This window comes from Sciurus carolinensis, chromosome 6 (assembly GCF_902686445.1).
Source record: "Sciurus carolinensis chromosome 6, mSciCar1.2, whole genome shotgun sequence".
In the NCBI taxonomy this organism is placed as follows: domain Eukaryota; kingdom Metazoa; phylum Chordata; class Mammalia; order Rodentia; family Sciuridae; genus Sciurus; species Sciurus carolinensis.
In genome coordinates, this window is record NC_062218.1 from 64,787,393 (window position 1) to 64,813,236 (window position 25,844).

The 25,844-nt window shown below is 40.3% G+C and overlaps 2 protein-coding genes across 3 annotated transcripts in view; one reads left to right on the forward strand and one right to left on the reverse strand.

Moving 5' to 3' along the window:
• The window catches only part of Dmgdh (dimethylglycine dehydrogenase), a 62,646-nt gene extending 53,877 nt beyond the window's left edge, over window positions 1–8,769 (reverse strand). The window contains exons 1-2 of one of the 2 annotated variants that reach the window (XM_047555090.1): window positions 8,573–8,769; window positions 5,222–5,396 (exon numbers count right to left, since the gene is read on the reverse strand). In XM_047555090.1, coding sequence (XP_047411046.1) covers window positions 5,222–5,396; window positions 8,573–8,673 — 276 coding nt within the window. In that variant the 5' untranslated portion in view covers window positions 8,674–8,769. The remainder of the gene's footprint in view (window positions 1–5,221; window positions 5,397–8,572) is intronic. The other variant, XM_047555089.1, reaches the window with a different exon arrangement.
• Window positions 8,693–23,407, forward strand: Bhmt2 (betaine--homocysteine S-methyltransferase 2). The gene is made up of 8 exons (XM_047555092.1): window positions 8,693–8,883; window positions 12,168–12,300; window positions 13,956–14,047; window positions 14,956–15,147; window positions 16,938–17,085; window positions 17,319–17,501; window positions 17,746–17,974; window positions 22,437–23,407. The coding sequence occupies exons 1-8, from the start codon at window positions 8,851–8,853 to the stop codon at window positions 22,516–22,518; spliced, it is 1,092 nt and encodes a 363-aa protein (XP_047411048.1). The 5' UTR covers window positions 8,693–8,850; the 3' UTR covers window positions 22,519–23,407.
• Window positions 23,408–25,844: the final 2,437 nt, after the last annotated feature.

Here is a 25,844-nt window from a genome sequence, read left to right on the forward strand (position 1 = left end):
AATGTTTTCTCTGATATGCAGATGCTAATTCACAATAAGTGTTGGAAGGCTAAGGAAGAATAGAGGTACTTCGGATTAAGCAGAAGGGAGTGAAGGGAGGGGACGGGGTCTGAGGGTAGGAAGGATAATAGAATGAATTGGATATTATTACCCTATGTGTATATGACTACACAACCAGTGTGATTCTACATCATGTACAAACAGAAGAATGAGAATTTATACTCCATTTATGTATGATGTGTCAAAGTACATTCTACTGTCATGTATAACTAATTAGAAGAAAAAAAAAAATCCATTGCCCACAGGCAATGAAAATGTGAAAAAAAAAAAAAAAGCTCAGTGACTGAGTTCAATACATCCCACATCCCAGTGGCTCCAAATATTTATTCATATACTTATATCCAATTAAAAAATGTCTTAGCATAACCACTAAAATAGGTATACTGCTTTATTTAAATACAATATGCAAATATGGATTACTATATTAATAGAAATCATAAAAAACAAAAATAACGGAATGAGTGAAACATTTTTAATAATTGTATTTATTATGTAGAAAAAATTTTTTTTGTTTGTTTCACATCTTTATTGACAAAAAAAAAAAAGTCACAGCATTTCAAACTTTGTTCAGACGCTTGAGCAGTAACAAAGGGCACCCACAAGTGACAGGCATGGTCTGAAAGGTCCAGACCAAAGGCCATGCTGGAGGGTGTGGGTGTCCTTTGGGCCCTACTCCCTCAGCATCTCCACCACTTCCCCCACACCTTGCTGACACCCAAGCACTGTGTGACTACACAGAAATGAAGTCACTTTCCAGGAGCTGGGTGCCTCACCCACCACCAAGGGGAAGACGGAGGCAGGGCCACTTCAGCACTCAGGGAGGGAGGCACTCCTGGGCCAGCCAGCAGCATCCCCGGCCTAGGCCTAGGGCAGAGATGAAGGTAGAAAGATGCTCCCCTCTTGGCAGTCCTGGGCACAGCAAAGTGTGGGTCGCTGGTCATGTGACACCACCAAATCTACAGGCAGGCTGCCCTCTGCAGGGGTCAGCAAGACTCCCAGGGAGAAGGCTGACAAGCAAGAACACCAGCAGGGCTCATAAAGGATTCGGGAAAATACTTCCCAGAAACCACAAGAAATGGGCCATCTTCAGACTCCTGGAACAGTTAAACTGAAGGGGCTGCAGCGAGGAGAGCTTCCACACCAGCCCCCAAGAGGGCAGAAGTACCACCTGTCTGCACCCAGAGCGCTGGGCCTGGACCAGCTGTGGAATGGCGCAAGCTTAAATGAAGGTATCAGAGCATTCACGGGGTGCCTGCTCCACACCTGCCCTCCAACCTCCCCACTGACAAAACTCAGGTGGGGCCGGAGGCACTGGGCCTATACCAGTATAGAAAAAACTTTTGAATATTAAACTTATTAGTCACGTTTAAGAAAGAGCTATGTAACTAATTACCTTTATCATAGAACTGTATATACTGGATTAACATTTGAAATGCAGCAGTGTAATGGCCTGATTCTAGCCTTTATTGTAGTGGCTGTGATAGCAGAAACAGATCGCTCTCAGTGGTACATGGACCCAAGAAGCCTCCATGCCTCAAAAAGTCCAGTGACTGCTTGTATTCTGAATACAAGCACATAAATGTTGGTGAGGATGTGGGGAAAAGGTACACTCATACATTGCTGGTGGGACTGCAAATTGGTGCAACCATTATGGAAAGCAGGATGGAGATTCCTCAGAAAAGTTGGAATGGAACCACCATTTGACCCAGATATCCCACACCTTGAGCAGCCTTCACTTGACTTTGGCCTCTGCAACTTGAAACCCCTTCTCCCGTCCCCGGCAACACCTAAACAAAACTCTCTATTGATATTGGATTATAATCTTTCATTTTCTCTTGTCCATCAATTGTTACAAACTAACTGGAATGTATTGCATTTTTAAAAATTTTAAATCAATGGGGATAAGTCTCATTGAAATTCCTCATTAAGAAATATTTTAAATGGGTTAAAATGTATTTCTTGCATATATGAGAGGTTTTATTTCTAGGTGGTATGATTCATTTCGGCCAGGAAAGCTAATAATATCAACATTTCCAAACATCCCTTTCAAAATGCTGTCTTCCCAATAGGACTGTGTTCCAAAAGGCAGTTACTTCACCCTTATTGACAGCATCATTCTTACAGCAAAGAAACACTATCTTCTGTGTTTGCTGGTTGGCTTGCAGTACGGGGGATCAAGTACTCTATTCCTGGGTCACCCTCCCAGCCCTATTTTTTAAATACATATAACTTCTATGTAGAAGCAAGGGGCAGCCTTCTGTATTACTACAAAGGTCAGTGAATTGGGGACACTCATCTTTTTGTAAAATAAAAATGTATCTTTACATTTCAAACTCTTTTAATAATTGCCAGGAGATAATCAACAAGCCTTTTAGTAGTGGTACATTCTTAAGTTCACCCCCACTCCCTTTCATTACAGGTTGTATTTCTTGAAGCCCTGTCTCTATAGAGCTAATCACAACGATGAGGCCCTAGACCATGCGACTTGTACCGCATCATGATATACTGAAGACAAAAGAAAATAAGGATGTTCCACTTGCAGCGCCAGCCGCCCCCCAGTCAACCCTGAAATCATACACACGTGCTGCCCACCTCAGTATGGGCTGTTGACAAGTATTAATGAAGCTTAATTTCTTTCTCACATTTATAGATTAAAATATTCTAATATTATCTTCCTACACCCCCAAATGGATCATCTTACCAAGAAGTATTCTTGGTAAGAGAGCAAAACCTCTGGCTCTCTGGATTTATGATTCCATCTTGAATATTCATTCACTTGGCAAGCCGGCCTTCCTCCTCAAGCACTTGATCCCCTCACCTTCCAGATGATTTTCATATTGAAAACATACTATCTTTCAGTGAGATTGCCTTTATTTTTTGTAGTGTCCCCCTTTCACTGGCTCCCCAACCTTCTATATTCTCACATCTGCTCCAAAAATGTCACTGTGTTAAAAATTCCTGGTATGTGGAATTTCTTCCTGTTGTTCCTCAGAGGGAGGCCTCTCTGTCTTGCAAAAAGTTCCAGAATCAGCTTTCTAGGACAACTTTTCTTTTTATTTATTCCAAGGGGCAGAGTAACGTGATTCAGGATGTTCCATTGCACCTTGAACACACACTTGCCTGACTCCTCATTTTGTAAACATAATACCTTGCCTACAAAGCAAAGGAATGCCCTTCCCCACTTGCTTGGGTTTCTCCTTGCGTAAGGGAAAATTAGTTTACATGGTTAACTCTTAACAAGAAACTATCACCTTAAAAACACTGCATACTTATATTTTATTTATTTGTTTTGAAAGAATTTGGTTTAAGGGTATGTTGCTTTTAATTCATGGGACATCTAAGAAGTAAAATCCCAGGGAATCTTTAATCTATACTAAAATGCAAACCACATCAAATCAGTGTGCAAATGAGCAAATTATACAAACATTAAAGTGTTTGCTTCCTTCACAATCTGGAGTGGTATTGAGGAAGTAAGTCTCATTCCCATTTGCCTAAATTTCCCTCTGCCTGAAACTCTTACCTAGATAACCTCAGGCCCCCTGGCCCCCTCACTCACTGCTCCTGGGTCTTTGCTTTCCTGTCACCTCTTGGAAGTAGCCTCCCTAACCCCTACTCATCTCACTCCCCATCATTCTGCACCCCTTACCTGATTCACTTTTCTTCATGGTGCCTGTCCCTCTCTATGGGCAATTTCTGTCTGACCCCCAGAATGTGAGCTCAAGGAAGCAGGGACTGTGTTTTGTTCCCTGCTGGGTCCCCACCTCCTAGAACAGAGCTAGCCCAGCACAACATAGGCTCTTCATAAACTCTGGTGTGGGTGACTGAAAACACACTATAGAAAAGATGGAGGGGAGCCACGGAGAAAGGCAGACCTGCATCCAAGAGATAACACACCTCCCTGCAAATGAGTTTGAGGAGGAGAGAAAGGCCAAGAGAGCGAGTGGCTTCCCTGGCCCCTCTCTGTGGGTGGTGGAAGCAAGCTGAAGGAGAACTGATGAAAGGAGACAGGAATACTGGGCAAACTGAAACTGCACCGAGGATGGTGCCCTCCAGGGTCCCTCCCAGACTGAGGCCTGAGGGGGTTGAAGGGAGGAGAGGAGCCAGGCTTGGTGCTGTTTTTTCCAGAAGCCTCTGGTAAACCAGTGTGTGCCAGCTTTCTGTGACCACTGGGACTCTGGGGCCAATGGAGCTTAAATCGGGGCAGCACTCTCCCTCAGATTCAGCCGGTGGCAGGCAGCTCTATCCATTCTAGTCCCCCAGCCCCACACGAGGAGCAGGTGCTAAATATCAAAAAGCCCCTCAAAGGAGGGTCCCCTTTTGCTTCCTGTTATTTTTAGCAGAGGAAAACTAATTATGTAAGCCAACACTAATTCTGCCCAAATCTTCATCCAAAAGAAAATTGCACCAGCAATCAAAAAAAAAAATCTTCTTCTCCTCTCCTTAGCCTATTTCAGAAATAATTGGTTTGGCAGCATGAGAGCAATGTCAATCCAGGGTCTTGTCTTAGGCAGCTCTCCAGTTATGCCCAATTATGGTTCAAGAACTGAACAACTAACTGTGCATAACATAAAGTGAGCAAGATTGACTTGGTCTGGAGTTTTACTTAACACAAAGCTTAGTGCACATTCACAGTCCTCATGTTTAAGTCCTCATGAGGCCAAACACAAAATCAGCATCATAAATAAATAAAAATCAAAGAACTGTCAAACATAGGTAAGAGGAGTATGGATAAAGGCCTTGGGCTTGTATTTGGCATCACCCAACCAGTGTCCTCTGACCCAAAAGCTAGCATTTATTATTGAACATTGACCATGTATTTAGTAACTTAACACATGTTAATTCAATCTTCAACGCAGCCCCATCAAATAGGCACTATTAATATTCCCATTTACACATCAGAGAAGGGAAACTGAAGTAACTTGCTGGAAACCATGTAGGCAGAAAATGGCAAAGTCAGGATCTGAACCCAGAGCCATGTGTTCAAGATAGAAACATGATCTAAGTAAGTGCCAGTGGCTGCCTGGGTGTACACCAGTTAAGCTGCTGCTCTGTGGAGAGGGAGCTCCCTCTTGAGAGCTCACAGTGGACAGCTGTGGCTGGGAAGCAGTGGGCTGCCTGGTGCTGTTCAGGGCACAGGACAATTTCAGGGTGCTTTGCTTACTGCATGCCAGGTAGATCCAGCTGTGAGCTCCGATTTCTCCAGCAGGATCACATCTTTCATCCCTGCTTTGGCCAGGTGATAAGCCAGACTCACACCAACACAGCCACCTCCAATTATCACTGTTTCTGCTCTGTCTTTCCATTTTGTTTCTGCAGGCAAAGGTGGTTTTTCCTCTCTGGAAGACAATTGTTTAAAATCTGGTAACTTTACTCAGCTACAGTAGTTGCAGTTTTGGTCTGTGCTTCCCCTCACCCATTTTCCTAGTACTGTGATTGACCTTGTGAACACCTAGTGAATGTCCTTATTTAACAATCTGGGGCATCTAAACCTGGAGCAGGCAACCTAGCTGGGTGAGGGAGAAGGGGACATTTCGGCTCTATTCCATATAAAAATTCTAGATCACTGTAGGTAAATAATATAACCAAAGAAATGAACAGGTAGTTTCCCCCTGCCAAAGAATCTACAGAATAATTTTTCTTATTTAAAAAACACATTTATAATCATTTTATTCCATGAAAAACTATAATCACTGTGAAATTTAGACTATAAATCTTGGATCACCTCCTCCCTCCAGTGCTTTCCAGGTTGAAGGAGAAAAATGATCTGCATCATTTGACATTCTCTCACCATGCATGTGCTTCTCTATCTTTATTGCTCAGGGTTTAACATATGTATTTGCATGTCTGTCTTCCTAGCTGGACCACGAACGTCTTTTTTTTCCCATCCCCTCCCTTTGTTATATAATGTCATTGGACCATGAACTTCTGGAATGAAGGAATGATGTCATGCTCCTCACTGATGTTCAGCCCCTGCACAGTGCCCACATCTAATATGTGTGTGGAATGAATATATTCAATACCTATGGTGGTTTAGTCTTAATCTTCTATCGACCATACTGTTCCCATGTAAATACCCAAAAGAATGCAATTGGTCTCATCAGCAAAAGAGAATTTATTCATTGTTGCCACAGTTTATAATTTTGATATATACATTTTTCCATTCACGCATTTGTTTTTTCTCTTTCATTCATCTAGTTCTTCCTAAGTTCCTGCATGAACAGAGCATTCCACTACATAGCAATGATGGGCCAAATCAGACATTGCCTCTATGCTCTGAAGTTCACAACATGGAGAGACAGTGGTTTTAGCATCTTCTGATTTTTTCCTAACTCCATCATTCCTGTTATATTTATCCATTGGTCTTCTACTGCAAGCAAGTGCTTTCTTTTGACCCCTGTTTCTTTGTTGTCTGTATTAATGTGAATTTATAAATGTTTATTGCAATCAGTGGGCTTCAATCTATTACTATGCACCATTTATTTTAATGCCAGTTAGCCCAGATTTCACCAGAAGGAGGTTCTCAGGTCCTTTTGTCATGACCACATTACTCCTGGAGTACTTCCTTATTTTCTGGTGCCAGGTGGTTAGGTGGTTTTAAAATGACTTATAATTTTTGTGTAAGAATAAAAAATTATACACCTAAATACTTTGCATATAAATTTATTTGAGCCCTCAAGTCCTACTTATTTTAGGGAAATTTAGACAAGGGTCTCAACATTTTCTTATCTGCAAAGTGAGGCTGCAAAAGTTCAGTTTGGCAATATTTGAAAAGTGTTATCAGCTTTATAATATTCCTTCTGCCAAGCATTCCCTAATGGAGTCAAACTAGGAGACTGTTTTTAAATTATAGCCATCTTAAATTTCTTCTGAAATACAGATGGTTACAAATAACTCAAAATCAAACAACAAAGTAGGAACCATGCAAAAAACCAAGGTCAGCAATCTTCTATTACGTAGAGGGAAATGAGAGGGAGCGGGGCATGAAAAATGGTGGAATGAGACAGGTCTCATTACCCTATGTATGTGTATGATTACACGAATGGTATGAATCTACAGGTGCACAGCCTGTAGATGAAAAGATGTACCCCATTTGTGTACAATGAATCAAAATGCAGTCTGTAAAAATTAAAATTCTTTTTTTAATTTTAAAAAAAGAAATGGAAAATTTTAAATTGTCAGACCAAGTACTTTCTAAAATCAAACATCTTAATAGTTTGGGACTGGGTATAAAGAACATGCAATATTTAAATTTTGATTTGTTGAATACAGAACTATATGTTGCTAATGAATCCAGCAAAATACATTTTAGATAGTCCTGAAAAATACATTTTGTCTAATCAGTTTTAAACAGATCAACTTGTTGCATTTCTATTTCCTTTTGCACTAAAGTATCGTCATTATATAAGTACTTTTGTGATGCTTTACTGTCTACAAAGCACTTTCACATGCAAATTATTTAAAATTTGCAGCAATCCTGTGAGTTAGGCAGAGCAAATATTATCCCATTTTACAGATAAAGAAACTGAAACTCAGAAGTGTGAGATCACATGCTGTTACTGGAGGAGCAGAAACTGACTTAGTGGCTTCTGTATTTCAAACATTAGGGACAAGTCTAGCACATCAACAAGACATCCAGGAAATACTTGTTGAATGAAAAGATGGATGGAAGGAACTCAAAAGCAAGTCTTCTGATTCCAGAATTTCAGATCATAGAATGTAAAATAAAAGTTTCATCAACTTTTAAGTGACTCTAGCGAGCAGAACTACCTTGCAGCCATGAATAATCTATCAACACAAGGAAGTAAAAAGATGCTCAGCATCACTCTGTTTAAATGCAGACCAATTAACATAAGAAAACACCATTTTCACCTGGCAGAGGGTAGGTACACTCTTGTCACCCATTTGGAGAATTTGTTGCTATCTTTCCATCTTTCGAATGTACATAATCCTTTCCCTAACAATTTCACTTTAAGAAATCAATTCTATAAAAGGATCCCCATAAGTATCCAAAGATAAGAAGTTTCACATGTATTTTATTTGTAGTAATAAAACTGGGAACAGTTTATTAGTGAATAGACTGCTTAATCATATTACAGAATATCAACAGAATGGAAAATTATGCAGACATTTAAAAAGAATATGGCAAACCAATATGAACTGATATGGAACAATTCCCCAAGATAATTGAAAATTGTTAAAGGGTGTAAGTAAGCCAAAGAAGAATACACATGCCCCGGCGTTTGCCGCACGGAGACCATCTCTGGTTATGAAGACATTGACGGCCGTTGGCTGTGGGGAAGCTGAGGCAGGAAAGACTTTGCACAGATACTTTTTGATATTGTTTCACTTTGTAACAAATAGATAATTCAAGGAGAAATCGCCAAGACCCATTTCTTGGAAGTAAAAGGAGTCCTAACTTCAGAGACTTGTCTCGGCCCCTGGCTCCCACCCCTGGCTCCCACCCTGGCAGCCTCCCAGCTGCCGGCTTTGGTGCAGGCGGAGCCCCACTCACGCGTCCCGGCGGGAGAGCCAGCGCGGGCGCCCGGGGGAGTCCCGCCATCCGCAGCTCAGCCGCGGGAGGCCCGGAAGCCGCTGCGCGCTCCAGCGGAGCATGAAGAAGCCCAGGCAGAGACTGAGGCTGAGGGTGCGGGGCACCAGCTGCGAGGCCACCTAACTCCACCGGGGCCGCGGGGCGGCGGACGGATCCTCCCCCAGGGCAAGGGGCGGGCTCCTCCTGGACAAACTCTCGCGAGAAGCCCCAGACCCGCAGAGTCGCAGAGTCGTGGCACCATGGCACCTGCTGGAGGTCCCCGCGCCAAGAAGGTAAGTGTCCTTTGTTCTTCTTCGCGGAGCCCCCACTGCTGGACTTGGAGTAACTCAATACAAATCCTTCCTTGGCCCCTAGTGGAGTCTTGGGGCCTTCGCAAGACACCGAACTGGACGACTCTGAGCCTCAGTTTACCCGATAACCAGTTGATTAACATTTCTCGGTTCTAGGCACTAAGGAGAGTACACAGAGTATCTCCTCATCTTCACAATTATCCTTATTTTACTGGTGAGGAAACTGAGGCGCAGAGACTCAGGCAACTAGCTCAAGGTCAAGATCAAGGTTACAAGGGGATTTGAAGTCTAACTTAGAAGGTGCACATGTTCCTTCCTCAAGGGACCTGCATCCACTCGCTAACCCTTAGGGTCACCCGCCCCAGACCCCGTTGGAGTTACCCTTACACTTTTGTAAAGGCATCAACCTGGCCCTGCCAGTCACCCACTGTCCTGAAACCCGTCCTGTTCAAGGACACTACCCTAGGAGCAGGGTGGACTGTGTGGGGTCCCCAGCGCCTGCCCCTTTCAGGATATGTTGGCGATGTTGACTTTATTCCTCCCAATGTTGGGAATTCGTGAGGAGGGAAAGACGACTAAACAAAATCAGAAAGGGTATGAACTTGGAGGAAGGGCATGCCCAGGATCCTGAGCTGCATAATTCAGAACGCAGGAGGATCACACAGGCCTAGAAATATGCACCACTGATCTACTAATATTAAAAAATTAAGAACAGCCGAGATACCCTGCAATAGGGAACTCTCCACATAAACTCATGTTCAATCACTTAACGATACCAGGCAGCCAATGAAACAAGTAAGTATGAGAACAGGAAACGTGCTTTGACAATGTTGTTAGAAAGACAGACCAGCCGCAACTACATAAAAGCATTTGTGTACATGCTGTAAGGGAGGACACAACAATGATAAGAGCTATGCAAGATGTGTAATATGATATGTTCTGATTATAAAAATAAAAATATGGGCATTGAGGGAAATAAGTTTAATGAAAAGACAAAGAAGCAAAGAACATGGTGCTGACCTCTTTCTTTTGACTTTCTCTAATGCCTTGTTCATTCTTGCAGTTCATTTTCTTAAAAGGGTTTTTAAAATGTCCTGCCCTATTCAATTCCTTTGAGCCCTCTGCTCCTGTTCCAACGGAGATTATCACATGCTAGTCTACATTAATGTATAACTGGGAGTTGAGGTGTTAGTGGGAAGGGACTTATATCTGGGCTCTCCTCAGCTAACAGGTGAGGAGAATCCATTTAATTTGCACAGAGGACTCTTTTAATTCTCAAAATGAAAAGAGCAGTCCTGCTGGCGATTCCAGGCAGATGGGGCTGATAATGTAGGCAGATTGCCCACCTTCTACCACAGGGTGAAATTGTTTTCCTCCTCTGAATATGAATAAAATCACCTTGAAGCAGATCTTAAATCATAGGTATTGATATCTGCAAAAGGTGCACATAAATGCACCCCAGGGTGCACTCTCAGATCCAAAGCAGGTTCACTGCCAAACTGAAGAAAAGGTTGGAATGAAAACATAAATGTACTGCAAAATTGACAGTACTCTTAATTTTACATATTCCTGTTCTTGTCATTCTAAAAGCTGTCTTTAGACTATACTGGTGTACTAATTAATTATGCTGGTGTGGTAACTAATTGAGGTGGTAAGGATAACAAAGGAGAGCTAACTTGCTCTGAATTCAAATTGAGTTTCTTTTTTTTTTTTTTTTTTTTTGCGGTGCTGGGGATCAAACCCAGGGCCTTGTGCTTGCAAGGCAAGCACACTACCAACTGAGCTATCTCCCCAGCCCTCAAATTGAGTTTCTGAATTCAGATTTAGTTATTTTGCTCTGGTTCTATAGAAAAATGGTAAATTTAAAGTGTTGGACAAACCCACCCAGATAACAGATGAAGATGTTTTGCCTTGATTCAGGATCCTAAAGACAGTCAAAATATGTACTATAATTTTCTTAAAGCCCAAGCTAATTTTCTGTTAAAGTGTTCTTTTTCTCCTCAGGGCCAAAATACTAGCATATGTGAAACATCTGACATTTTCAAAACAGCTGTCTCTCTAATAAATTGTCAGCACCACTTATTACAGGTCTCCTCTTTGTTTGTAAAGATATAGACAAATAAGATATGCCACCTGCCTGCATGCATCCCACAAACAAGTAGGAAACAGGCAAGTACCCAGAAGTTGCAGTGCAGTGGATGCAGGGATGGAAGATGTCAAAGTTAAATAGGACACGAGGGAAGGGCCATCACAAATAGGAGTGGGTCTGGTGAGGCTCTGTTCACACAGCAACAGAAGATTGTTCAGGGTGGAGTGGGTTGCATGAGAGGCCATTTCAATAATCCATGGCTGAGATGATGGAGGGGGTGTATATAGAAATGCTTCATAGATGTACTTGTTTTAACCCTGTGATAGATTGGATGTGGTAGGTGGGAGACTAACCCATAACATCAGAAGAATGTTCTTCTCCTCTAGAAGTGTTTGTTTGCAATATTAAATTTAATTATTAACATGGTTAACACAGAGGTTTATTATTCTCACTCAGGAAGAGATCTAAAGATGGGCGATCCATGTCTGCTGCGGCTACTCAAGGATGTCATTAAGAAGCCAGGCTCATGCTACCAGTTGATCCACCAGCCTTAGCATGTGGCTTTCAGTAGCAAGGCTTCGAAATGGCTGTAGACCCAGGCATTATGTTGATATTTTGTCAGGAAAGAGAAAGAGACAAGATGGAAGAGAGTGGGCATCCATATCAGGAAAGCAGAAATTTTCCAGAAATCCTTGGCTGGCTTCCATCCATGTCTTGTTGGCCATTGCTGTATGACAAGGCCACTCCCAACAGCAAGGGAGCCTGGGAATTTTCTTTATTCTTTTTTTTTTTTTTTAGTTGAGGACATTGTCTCCCACAAAAAATACATTAGCAAGGAAGAGAGAGAATGCACATTAGTTAGGAAACAAGCAATATCAACCACAAACATGCTGAAAAACCAAAATAGCTATCAGGGAATTGACAATTTCAGGATAATTTGACCCAGAGTACATATTGAGGGAAAAAAAAAAAAAAAAAAAAAAAAAAACAGTTCTTTGCACAAAGTAGGTATCTGGATAGTATACTCAATCTTTTTGAAGCACCATGAGACATCATTTTAGCATAACTAGAGCTCAGAGAACACAATACCACCTTTTCTAAAATTAGAAATTGCTTCTTTTTTCAAGGGGGAGGTGGGACAGGGAATGCTTAGGTGATTTCTGGTTTTCTTCCACAGGGTATTTTAGAACGTCTGGATGCTGGGGAGGTGGTGATTGGGGATGGCAGCTTTCTCCTAACTTTGGAGAAGAGAGGCTATGTGAAGGCTGGGCTCTGGACTCCTGAAGCAGTGATAGAACATCCAGATGCAGGTCAGTGCACGCATCACCCAAGAGTGTTTATCCGAGTGACATTTTGTTTAATCTGGTTGAGAGAAAGGTTTAGAAACAATAGCTAGTGTTTCTGAGGACTGTTTCTGTTGCAAAATTGCCGAGATGTGGAGACATTGGCAGTGTGTTATCTAAAGCACATAGAAAATGGCCTGCCTCTCTCTCTGTGCCTCAATCACTCCCTCTTTGTCTCTTTCTCTCCTCTTTCTCATGCACACATGCGTGCCCACACTCACACATTTACATCTTATTGTCAGTAAGTGCTTAAATACATATTTTAGTAATTGCTCTATGATATTTACCTTGTAGCTATTCAAGGGCTTCCTCAAATAGCAAAAGTCGACGTTTCTGCTTCAGATTCATCCTCCCAACTGATGTGCACACTATAACAGTGTAGATAGTAAGAATGGTTAATGGCAGTTAACCAGCTTAACAGAGGACAGACAACCAGGTTCTGGAGATGAGAGGGCAGAGAAATGAACAGTTTTATGTTATCCTCTTAGCTAGAGAAAATGAAAAAAAAAAAAGAGCTGGAGGTAGAGACTGCGATGGAATTGATTGATTATGCCAAATTAGAACTCGAATTCCATTTTGACTCCATATGTGTGCGTGCGCGTGTGTGTGCGTGTGTGTGTGCGTGTGTGTGTATTCACTGTTGTTGTTGTTGTTGTTTTGTTTTGTTTTTTGTTCTCCTAAATTAAGGTGGGAAAATAAGAGCAAAGAATGAAATGTGGGGGTGGGGGGAGAAGAACACACACTGGGAATGAAATTTGTGGGTTGCTCTGATTTTATGCATATATGCATATAAACCTAGGGTCCTATGTTGGTCTTTCACTGACCACCGATGTGACCTTAGACAAATTCCTTGACCTCTCCAAGGATCTGTTTCTTCATGTCACACAGATGCAGGACATGGACTAGTGGTGAAGACTAATGAGTTAACCCGTGTGAAATGCCCACTGTATCTTCAGTACCCAATAGCCAATCCCATTTTTTCACAGATACCCAGAGTTTTGTGGCAGGACAAAATTAAGTTCTGTCCCTCTGATGCTTCCAGAAAGTGAAATTGTCATCTGACCGAAGAACTTGTTCTTAATTTTGGAAGATTGTTTTTCTAAACCAGGAAAAATGTGTCGAAATAGCAAGGATAAGGATATAGAGTGGGGTCAAAGACGGGAGAGAGAAAGGGATGATTTTCTGTGAGGCCCAGGAAAGTACTCAGACATTCCAAGGTCCCCCCAGAGCTCGCTGCTGACTTGGCCTGTCATTCTACTCTCTCTGTTTCCTCTTCACTGGGCCACCAGCAATAGATCAGCAGCGTCCTTCACAGCACTGGTGTCTGAATAAACCCCTCGAGACCAAGAGACCACAGGACCGTGGGCCTACCATGGCTTCGTCTCTACATGTGACTGCACCAGGCCTTGAGGCCCATCAACAGGGACTATGGGGCTGCTCCCTACGATAGATCCTGTCCTCAAATTCCACTCACTTATTCTTCAGCTTTTTATCAGTTCTAGGTTTGAAACTGGGTCTGATTGAAAGAGATAGGGTGAGTGCACTGCTGTAGCTGCTGAAAAAGAGAGCTTCTATAACTTTTATTTTATTTTTTAAATTTCAATTAAAAAATTACTTTGTAGTTCGTCAGCTTCACATGGAATTCTTGAGAGCAGGCTCAAATGTCATGCAGACTTTCACCTTTTCTGCCAGTGAAGAAAAAATGGAAAGCAAGGTAAACTATAACTGGGTACAGAGGGGAGGGAGCTTCTACAATAAGCACAATCTCTTCATGGGAAGCTATGGAATTGAGCTGATGTGTTACTGCACTTTATTACAAAATCCATAGGAAAGATCTATTAATTCATTGTTTTATAAACATTTATGCGAAATAAAGAAGTTCTTCCTACCCCTTTAGGTAGAGGAGGGAATAGGACCAGACAGAACAGGCCATTGGAAAGGCAGGGTGATCCTGCCTTTTTTGGAGAAAGAACATTTTGTAGATGATTCATCCACCCCATTTCAACACTTCTGCCATGTCTGTCTGGAGACAGGCATCCTGAAGAATACAGCACTGGCCTAGAAATGAGAAAAACTGAGTTTGATATCCAACTTTGCCACCTATTGACTGTGTGACTTTGTATAAATATTGACTTTCTCTGTGCAAAATGGAGATAAAAATAGAGCTTATGTTCATACACCTGTGGAGAAGAGTATCATGATGAGATAAAGAATGTGGAAGTACAGTCTGCAAAAATAAATTATTAATAGTTACAAATGTTAACATTCAGTCATGCATTAAACAAACCAATATTTATTGGCTATCAATGAAAGTTAATTCACTGGTTGTAGTCCAAGTACTATTGTTATGGTCCAGTCTCCATGCTAGATACAAAGATGATGCAAAAGCATGGACCCTATTCTAGGGAGCCTTGTGATCAAGTGTAGAAGGTGAACAAATAAACAGTTGTTAAAATCCAGTATGGTAAGTACAATAATGGAAATACAAGGTCACCAGTTACAGAGGAGATTGTACCCACCTCTGCTAATCTTCTCATTTTGCAGTTTAAATGATTAGTTGATAAGCTTGTACTCACTTTGTTGTTCATTATATTGTACATTTAAAATACTCTCTGACATCAGTGGGAAGCTGTAAATGCTGCTGCCTGTGACCTCGCCAGGGAAGTGGCTGACAAAGGTGATGCTCTGGTGGCCGGGGGGATCAGCCAGACATCATTGTATAAACACCACAAGGATGAAGCTAGAATTAAGAAGCTTTTTCGTCTACAACTGGAGGTTTTTGCCAGGAAAAATGTGGACTTCTTGATTGCAGAGGTAATCTAGCATTAGAAGAAGATTAAACCTGTTTTGTCAAGTGTAACTGTGTGGACTTCAACTTTCACTAAGGAATTACAAGTGAATTACATGAGCCCTATGGTCTCATTTCCTCCATGTGGATGGCCAAAGGTCTGTTGAAATTCACTATGGTCCAGGCCAACATTCTCTTACTTGTATATTGGGTCCTCTGTGAGGCTGAGAGACAGACCCAGGAGAAGCCTAACCATAGCCTTTGTTTTCTAAAGGATAGGTGGTTGCAGTGATTAATTCAGGGGATCGTAAAGCCTAGGAAAGAGGAAGAGGACAGTGGCTCTTAAGGGCAAGGCCAGGCTGGAAGGTGCCATTTAGAAGGCTAGAGACAGCAAGGGAGAAAAGCCTTGGAGGTATTTGGCTGCTCAGGGTCATGCAGACTCCATCATTAGTTCTCACCACTGAGAAGCTTCCTTCACCTCCTGCATCCATACCTTGCTTCCTTTGCCTCTCTGCCTTCCTTCAAGCGATAACATGTGAGTGACACTTTGAAGACAGAATCAGTAAGCATTGGTCATGAAGGTTCAGTACATTCTCTTCCTTTCACCCCAAAAAAGAAAGCTCTCATTTGCTCATTTTCCCACACAACCAGTACTACCTGAAGTCCAACCCTCAACCCAGGTCTTCACCATGAGCAAGAAAATAGCGGCCCAGCAATTACTTCCCTCATCACTCCACTCACTGTAGGGCAAACCCTGCCTCATCAACCTGCCCAACCCAGTGTTGTCCAAGCCTGACTGACCCACCTGGAATCTGCAGAGACTATGCAAACTGCCCTAGATCTTCTCCAAATGGGTGGGAACACAATTTTGCTGGTTTAAGAATTTGTCTTTTGATTCTGTCATCCTTCATACAGTACTTTGGCAGATTGGTTTCTAAGTCAATAGGGAAGGAACAGGGAGGTTTCAGCTGGCTATTCTCCAGTTACCTAAAGGTCAGTTTTGAGATTGTGACACTCAAGGGGGTTCCTAGGAAGAACTCCTACAACCAACCAATGTGGGTTTAACCAGAAATGGCCTGGTCACCATTGAGAAGGATATAGAGTAGCTCTCTCTCCTTACTCTGTGCTTGATCTTCTCATCTGTGGACAAATCATACCTCCTTTCCTACTTTCTGGAGGAATATCTAACTAGAGGTGAATATGAAAGTTCTTTGAAATGTAATATATAATAAGCTATTTATTTTTCAGAGATTATCCCTATTCCATAAAAGAGAAGCCCAAAATTTATAAGTAGATTATTTTCTTCAAAATCATTATTTTAAATATACAATTATTTTTAAAATCCTTATGCTTGTGTGGGTGTGGGTTGGTTATTTTGTTTGTTTGTTTTTGGTACCAGCAATTGGTACCAGGAGCACTTAACTACTGAGCCACATCCACAGCCCTTTTTGTATTTTATTTTGAGACAGAGTATCATTAAGTTGCTTAGGGCCTTACTAAGTTACTGAGCCTGGCCTTGAACTTGCAGTCCTCCTGCCTCAGCCTCCTGAGTCACTGGGATTACAAGTATGAGCTACCATAACTGGTTTATGTGCTTGTTTTACTTATAGTCATCATTTCACTGAATAATTATCCCTGAATGAAAATCTACTTATCATTATTGAAGGAATTAAAATATTTAGCCAGTGTGCTGGAAACATATTCCTTAGCAAGTTTTATTGCCCATATTTGACAATTTTTGTAATCGTTTTGCAGCATTTCTGTTCTACTATCTGCTTTAGTTTTGACCAGTAGAAAAAAGTGACAATTCTCTTAGTATTTTGAGCATGTCGAAGAAGCTGTGTGGGCTGTGGAAGTCTTAAAAGAATATGGGAAACCTGTGGCAGTTTCCATGTGCATAAACCCAGAAGGAGACAAGGATAATGTGACACCTGGAGAATGTGCTGTGAAGCTGGGGAAGGCAGGTAACTTGGACCTGAAATGTAATGAGCAACTCAGTTGTCGTTTATGAAATTTAACGGTGTATGCTTATTATAGTGAGAGCAGTAAGGAAATAAAAGGATTAGCTGGAATCAGTTTCTTTATCTTTAGCTGTCTTGGGGACAGATGATCTCTAAAGTAGCTTCTAACTATTAAAAAAAAAAAAGAATAGACAAATAAATAACAAAATGTAAAAGTTCTTTATTTCCTTGCGTAGGGGCTAACATCATTGGTGTGAACTGCCGATTTGGGCCCCAGACCAGCATACAGACGATGAAGCTCATGAAGGAGGGCCTGGGGGCTGCAGGGCTGAAAGCCCACCTGATGGTACAGTCCCTGGGGTTTCACACACCTGACTGTGGCAAAGGAGGGTATTTGGATCTCCCAGAATACCCTTTTGGTAAGCTCAGGTGCACATAGAGGGCCTTGTATTTCTTGTGATAAAATTCAAATTGATATCATAAAATGTTTTATAATATAAGGCCATATAAGATAAAAACATTCAATGTTAATCAAATATGAATTATCTGAAAAATGTGTAATCTAAGGCTTATCACTTTTGAATTGGAAAAAAAATGCCCACCAGAGCATCTTCATTTAAAAATGAAGAGAATAACAGAAATATTTTAACTGTTGTATTGCAGCACTGGAGCCCAGACTTGTAACCAGATGGGATATTCAAAAATATGCCAGAGAGGCCTACGACCTGGGGGTCAGGTACATAGGTGGGTGCTGTGGATTTGAGCCCTACCACATCAGGGCGATTGCAGAGGAGCTGGCCCCAGAAAGGGGATTTTTGCCACCAGCTTCAGAAAAACATGACAGCTGGGGAAGTGGTCTCAGTACGCACACAAAACCCTGGATTAGAGCAAGGTAGGAATTTTTTAAAATTAACATTCTTATTGTTTTTTAAATCTCATTTTATTTATTGTTAATACTGTTTATGTACCTGATAATGAAAATTCAAGAAGTATTTAAGTATATAAAACAAAAAATAAGATATCCTCCCTCCTGATGCCATTCCCTTTTCCAGAGGTGTCCTAGTTGTTCCAACTGTTGTAACAAAAGACCATAGACTGTGGGACTTATAAACAATAGAATTTTATTTCACAGTTCTGGAGGCTGAGAAATACAAAATTAAGGTTTCATAATATTCAGTGTTTGGTAAGGACCTGCTTTCTCGTAGATAGTGCCTTCTTGTTGGGCCCTTAAATGATAGAGAGGGCAAGGCAAGCTCTCTGGCGTCTCTCTCACAAGGGCTTTAATCCCATTTGTGGGGGCTCCATCCTTATAACGTGATCACTTCCCAAAGACCCCACCTTCTGAAACAATCACATCAGTGATTAGATTTCAACAAATGAATTTGAGATGGGGGAACACAAATTTGCAGGCCTGTAAGCACAGAGGCAACCTGCTTGTCATTTGTTTTCTGAGGTCTTGTACCTATACTTCTTGTTTTATCAATTTTAAGTGAAAATTAGTGATAACCCTCTATGAAAGCTGAAGAATCTGAGTCACATAACCCACCCCTTTCCCCCTATTCTCTTTCCCAGTTTTGATTCATTACATTTTTATTTCTCCTGTTGATTGTCTTTTTAAATTGAAATTATATATTCACCACCTATTTTTAATCCATCCTTATAAGACAGAATCTCTTCACTCTACTCTCTATAAGAATCGATTCATAATAGGGGTGGGAGGGGGGCAAGAATGGAGGAAGGAGGGACTATATAGAGGGAAAAGAGGGGTGGGAGGGGTGTGGGGAAGGAAAAAATAACAGAATGAATCAAACACCATTGTCCTATGTAAATGTATGATTACACAAATGGTATGCTGTTACTGTTGTGCCTAGTGGCTCGAGACCCCACAAAGACCACCAGAGACCACGATCAATGCAAGCAACAGAGTCATTTATTAGCAAGCTCGAGCCTGGTCCTCCGCGCACTCGGTAACCGGTGACGCTAAGAGGCCCCGAGCCCATGTTTAGCAGGGTTTTTTTTAATGAAAGTCAAGCAGTTTTACAGTGTTCTTTTTTAATTGGTTAACATATAAAATTGTATACAAAGCATGTTATTTTGGGGCTGGGGAGATAGCTCAGTTGGTAGAGTGCTTGCCTTGCAAGCACAAGGCCCTGGGTTCCATCCCCAGCACCCAAAAAAAAAAAAAAAAAAAAAAAAAGCATGTTATTTTAAGTTCTGGGTCACCCTGACCTCCAAGAGGAGGGTTGTCATTATCTTTAAGTTTGCTTTTGTGCCAGCAAAGTTTGCTTTTGGGTCAGACACCTGGCCTTTACAGATAAGAGACGAAAATTCTTTGCGGCTTTTAAGAGGGGTTGAGGGCAGTTTGGGAAGAGCCTTGTATTTACACAGGTGCAGGCTTTTTCTATCTTTTCATTACTCCATGTACAAACAGAAACAACATGTATCCCATTTGTTTACAATAAAAATAAATTTTAAAAAAATTGATTCCCTTCTGCTTCTCTCTAGTTTCCCCATCTATCTTTTAGCTTCTTTAAGTTATACCAGTACTTTTACATCATCAAGGTTTATAACCATTATGTTCTGTTCAGTAATTATAATTAAGTCTTCCAAGTCTTGTCTGTAGGTTGATTCCAAAATGTAAAGCCAGTGAATAAAATTTACAATATAACTATACTTGTCATGCTCACAGCAGAACTCAACTTTATTTTTATCTCCCTTCTTCCCTTTAAACTTGCTCAACAGGTGAACTCTCTCCTTTGTCACACTGGAAAATACTGACATGTCTTAGAATTCTCTGGATATTCCTAGGCAATAAAAAACCCCATAATCACATGATTTAGCAGACACAGCCTCAACTCAGTAATTAAGAGTGTTCAGCTCCATGTGGAATCAAACTTAGGAATGAGCTTTCAAACTTAAAACTTCTCTGGTCCTGGAGGTATTACTCAGTGGTAGAGCCGTGAGGCTCTGGGTTCAATGCCCAGCAGGGCAGGGCAGGGGAGTGGTGCAAACAAATCAAAAACCTAACATCTCTTTTGTCTGGCAGAAGCCTTGACAGGCAGGAAGACATGAAAGGCCAAGGTGTGGTCCTCCTCATTTTCTGCTTTATGCTTCCAAATCTCCCTTTCCCACCTGCTATCCATGGTTTCAGGCTTCTTCAGATTTTGAGTAAAAGGAAGGAGGATATAGAGGGGTACCTCGTCATCATTTGATTGGTACCCTAATAGAGACTGCAACTCTCAGAGCCTTGGCAAATCTTCATGAGTGGTTTCATGGTTCTCATGCTTTAGGCCTTTGCCTCTGACTGCTACTTCCTCCTCAGACTCTGGCTGTCCACCAGGTCACTCCAGATATACCCTTTTTGGGGGTCCCATTGTCCTTCCTGGTGATTCTCTTGGGCCAGGTTTTAGATAGGTCTAGATTGGCTCTCTCGCTTTTATCACGCTCAAATCATCAGGCTTCCACCTTCCTTTAAATAGACAAGCTCTGAGGATACGGTCTGATCCCAATTTAACAGCACCAGCACCCTCTTTGCTCATAAGCAAAATAGCTGGCCCACTGTGCTTTTGTGATCTAGATTTCCCAGTGTAGTGCTAGGTGGGTCATCAGACAGGTTCATGGCCACCTTCCTTGATACTTGTATGGAGTATCTAATTTGCAACTGCTTTTAATACCAGTTTTCTATCATATCTTAAGACTTCCAATCTAACACCCTGTTACAGAAGTAATTTTCTAAGCATTCTCTGCAGAACTAACAGGCATGCATGAGACCATGGAGAAAGAGAAATAATTCTGTTTCACAAAACTTGAACTATTTGTAGGAGAATGTTCCAAGCATCAAAGCAAATGCATTCTCTTCTCTGACATTCATCTGTTGTCCAGATCCACGCCATACTTCAATTTGCTTCGTAGTTGAACTGACTTTCTTTGTACTTGTACATTTGATTTTCTAGGAATTTCTAATTATCTTTCTTTTTCATTGCTGAACGAAAAATTACAGATCTTTGCCTACTCTAAGGTCTTCCAGTTTCTAAATTATATTATTTGTTACAGTCAATCATTTTATTAATAAGACATTTTTTCTTGGGGCCCCCTGAATTGCTGTTCTGTTTTGCCTAACTTATTCTTCCTTTCTCTCATACATGCACTCTCTCTCCCATAAATAATACATATATAACATATATAAAATGCATAAAATATATGAAGACTGTCATTGCAATGCCATCTCCTTTCCAATTTCTAGAAACTGGTCAAAGCCTCTGCTGTCTTCTCTCTACACAGTGCTGTTATATATCTAATCCATTTTGTACTTCTTTATTCATTTCAGTGAGATTTGAAACAGTATTCACTTTTGAACTGGAACAATTTTCCTAATGTAAATTATTTAGATTGTAAAAACGAGCAAAACATTGCTAAGCTGGACCTTTCTTCTGGGAGATAAAGATATTTATCAGGGAAGATGTTTTCTATAAGTATCATATTTAGAAAAATATACAAAATGTAAATATGGTTAAAGGTGAGAAAAGCATACTTTGGTGGTGATTAAAATAGCTTAAATAAGTGAAGAACAGCTTACTTTATTTATCCTTAAAATAAAGGATAAATACAGATCCTTAAAATTAGTTAGCCATTAAATTACAACATTATTCCATAAACTAAAGCAAGACATTTTTTGCGCCATGAACTCCAAACCTACTGATATTTGTAGAAGTTTATGATTTCACAGAAAGCTGTCTAAACCCCAGATTTCTGACATTTCACCATCTGAAAGTATTGATTTTTTTTTTTTTTATTGTTTTGCAAGTAAAGAGGGAAAAACAACCTGTAAAAATATATTTAACACAAAGGTCTGTGACCAGGAACGTGGTACTCTTCTTTCTTTGTCTAAAAGCAAGGAACAAAGACTGACAAAGTAATATGAATTCATTTCCTAGTTACTTTTTTGAAGAATTATACTTCAAAACTGTTTCACTTCTCATTACATTAAAATATTGAATGAATTTAGAAGAACTCTTTTAGAAATTTTGAATGAATGTAATTCATAAAAACATGTAAAATTGAAATACATTGTCTTTTCCTGAAAGGTGGTCTGGAACCTAATGATTTTTATGAGGATAAAAATGTGGGAAAGGGTCTTAGCATTAATGGACATGGACATCATTCTTCTGTCTATAGAAACAAAAGTTCCACTTTAGCCTGATCACCACCATATTTAAAGTTTTAAAAAATATACACGTACATATATGCATATATGTACACATGCATACATGAATACATATATTTACATATGACATATTGGACTTATAAAATCAGTTTGCATCTTTAATTAATTAATGATATATATTTTTAAACAGGGCTAAGAGGGAATATTGGGAGAATCTGCTGCCAGCTTCAGGCCGACCTTTCTGTCCTTCACTATCAAAGCCAGACAATTAGAGTCGTGAAAGAAAACACTGAAACAGCAGAACAGGTGGAAATGGCCTCAAGTCCCCCTTGCACCTCAGTCTCCCAGACACCTCAGCCTGCCCTGCTATTTCAGCTGCCGATCAGCCACAGCACTGCAATCCCTTCAGTTCAAGTTGACGTTGACAATGGAGCTTCTACTCAATGAATGTCTTGAGCAGAGTGCTGCAGGGAATGCAGAGAAGTAAAGGACCCTTGTCCCCAAGTACCTGCTGTCCAGTAATGCTGTGATGCTTTCTTTTGAAGATCATCAAGAACAGACAAAATTTCTTTGAGGGTGAATTTGATTTTTAGAATAACCAGAAGTCACTGAGAATCAAACCTAGTGAATAATTCACGTGCCTGAGCCAGGGGCTTGAGGAAGGCATAGCAACACTCCAAAGCAAGAGTCTGCTTTTCTTTATTGATTTGTATGATGGTTTCAAAGGCAATCACAGAATAAAAGATGAAAAAAATGTTTCACACAATGACAGGATTACTAAAATAAGTGTATAACCTTTCAAAGTGATTACTTTCAAAGATAAAATTTACAGAAAGCTATTAGGTTCAAGAATTTTTTAAATGTGTCTTTATAATCACAAATGGCTAGATTATAAACTAAGGACAAGGATCATCAAATATGTGTCCTTATTTAACATTGTGTTAGGCATAATCATAGATACTCAATGAAGTACTTATTGTTGATTTTCTTAAAAAGTAAAGATAGTTTTAGAAGATTTTTTAAAAACTCAAGGTTCAAATTCATCTTGTTCTAATCTTTTCTTGACTTATGTTTACATTATTTACTGTGTATTGATTTTTCTTTCTTCACAATTCTGTATCAATTTGTGACAATGAATAAACCTTTAAATGATTTACCTTTTATAGAGTTGGAATTTTTAAAATTAGGTGGATATAATTTTGAATCACAACAAATATTTATTATTTATTATGTTCCAGGCTTCGTGCTAGGCTCTCTCATATATTTGTGTGTATATATATATAATATATTTATCATATATCAAATATATATAATATACATTATACATATTTATATATATATATATAAATATAAATATGTATGTATAAATTTCCCTACACACAGTGATTAAAACTGAGAGACTACCAGGCATGGGCTCACACCTGTAATTTCAGTGACTCAGGAGGTTGAGGTAAAAGGATTCCAAGTTCTAGGCCAGCCTCCTTTAGCCAGACCCTTAGCAACTTACTAAAACTTTGTCTCAAAATATTAAGGAGGACTGGCAATGTAGCTCAGTAGTAAAGCATCCCTGGGTTAAATCCCTAGTACCCACCCCCCATAAAAGGTGGAACAGGGAATGTATCTCAGAAGAGTGCTTGTCAAGCAGGTGCAAGGCCCTGGGTTCAATCCCCAGTACTGCAGACAGAAAAGCAAAAAACAAAACAGAAAGTGTTTTTAATCCAGTAGTTTACACATGAGAAACTCAGGTCTAACTAGGCTAAGTAACTTGCCTGAGGTCACACAATTAGTAGGATTAGCAAATGAGAACTTGAGCCCACATGATCTGGCTGTGGATTTCATGTTCTCAAGCACTGTTCTCCACTGCCTCTGCCATGCACACAGGTGTTACTTTTATCAGATCCTATCCAAATATTTTTGTAACTGAATTTAAGATTTTTATTTTTATTTTTAATCCATAATAAATATATATTTATAAGGTAAATTATATAATGTATCATGATTGAATCAGGGTAATTAGCATTTCTATCCCCTTATACATTTATACATTCATCATTTCTTTGTGTTCACAGCTTTTGAATTCCTCTCTTCCAGTTCTTCATAAAATATGTAGTGAATTATTGAGTTTAAGGTATTTTTTACCAACTTCTCTTAATATAAATTAATCCTGACATGCTTGAGTCTATAATGCTGACAGCCTGGAATTCATTCAGTGTTACCACTTTCCCCATGATGCACAACCCTACCCTGATGGAAATTAGAGAATGAATCATTCATCACCATATCAGGGCCTTGGGGATCCTTGAGAGTGACTGATCCAAACCACTAGTAAGGTGCCTGAATTTCTTGGACTGCTTCTCCAACCAGGACCATTTGGTCCCTGTTTGGACCTTTCAGTAGTGACTCACTCTTTCAAGATCATTTATTTCTTTTTAAGATACATTCACAGACAGTTATCCCATAGATTAACCAGTTTATCAACAACCTCCACCTGTTGATTCAGATTTTGGAATCTGAGTACCCAAAGAACAAACTTAAGGTTTCTTCCATATGTCAACTCTTCAAAATTTTAAAGATAGCTCTTCCTCATTTCCTCCTAACTGAAAGGCGGAGACTTTTAAGATGTACTTTGCCATACACCATCTGCATGACATTAGATAGTAACTTACCTTTTGGGCCTTAATTTCCTCATCTGTGAAGAAAGGGTAACAAAAGAAGCATCCTCACTGGGGGGCTTTGAGGATTAAATAAGATAAGAAGATGCTTAAAAACAGCACCGGGCATATGGTGGACACTCATGGCACATCAGACAGGGCAGTGTAATTATGGGGATTGGTTTCCAATCCCCCCATCCTCATGGCGGCTCTCTACTGGGCACATTCTGAAACAAAGCCTCTGGTTTTGTTTAGTGCCTGGACCTGCACACTACACTCCAGAGTGGACTTCTACCCAATAGCCACCTGCTTAGCAGATTAAAATCATGTGAAGAGGGCAGTGTCTGGCAGTGTGAGAAGAGTAGAGTGCAGAGGCTGCTTTGGGAGGGGGCCGTCCTCCACTCTGAGTCCCTTTCTTGGGTCTGCACCAGCACAAACTAAGACTTGCATCCAGTTTCATACAGTCTGAAAGTGGTGCCATAAATAAAAATGAATTATACATGGTAGGTGGTAAGGAAGTGTTTTTAAATCTAGATCCATTGGCCCATAAAAAATGAAAATCAGTTGAGGCCCATATTAACAAAAAGCAGCTCATTTAGACTTCTGGAAAGAGTAAAGGCCTTCATCAGCTTTTCAGATGGATCGTTGTAATATATGCAAAAACATAATTAAAATATATTATTCAGAATGTGACAGTCTTGGGAGCGACATGGACTGAAAGATGTGAGTAAGGATAATAATAAGGAAAAATGAATTTGAAGAAGATTGCAGACCCCAAGTAAGAAGACAAGATGAGATGTGGCATAAAGATTGGCCCCAGCAATACTGTATGTTACATCCACTTGATGAAATAGTGTGCAGTCACTGAAAATTGTGTTCAGGAGCAATATTTAATAACTTCATTGTGTGTGCTGCTTTGCTTTGATGACTTATGGTTGGAACATTAT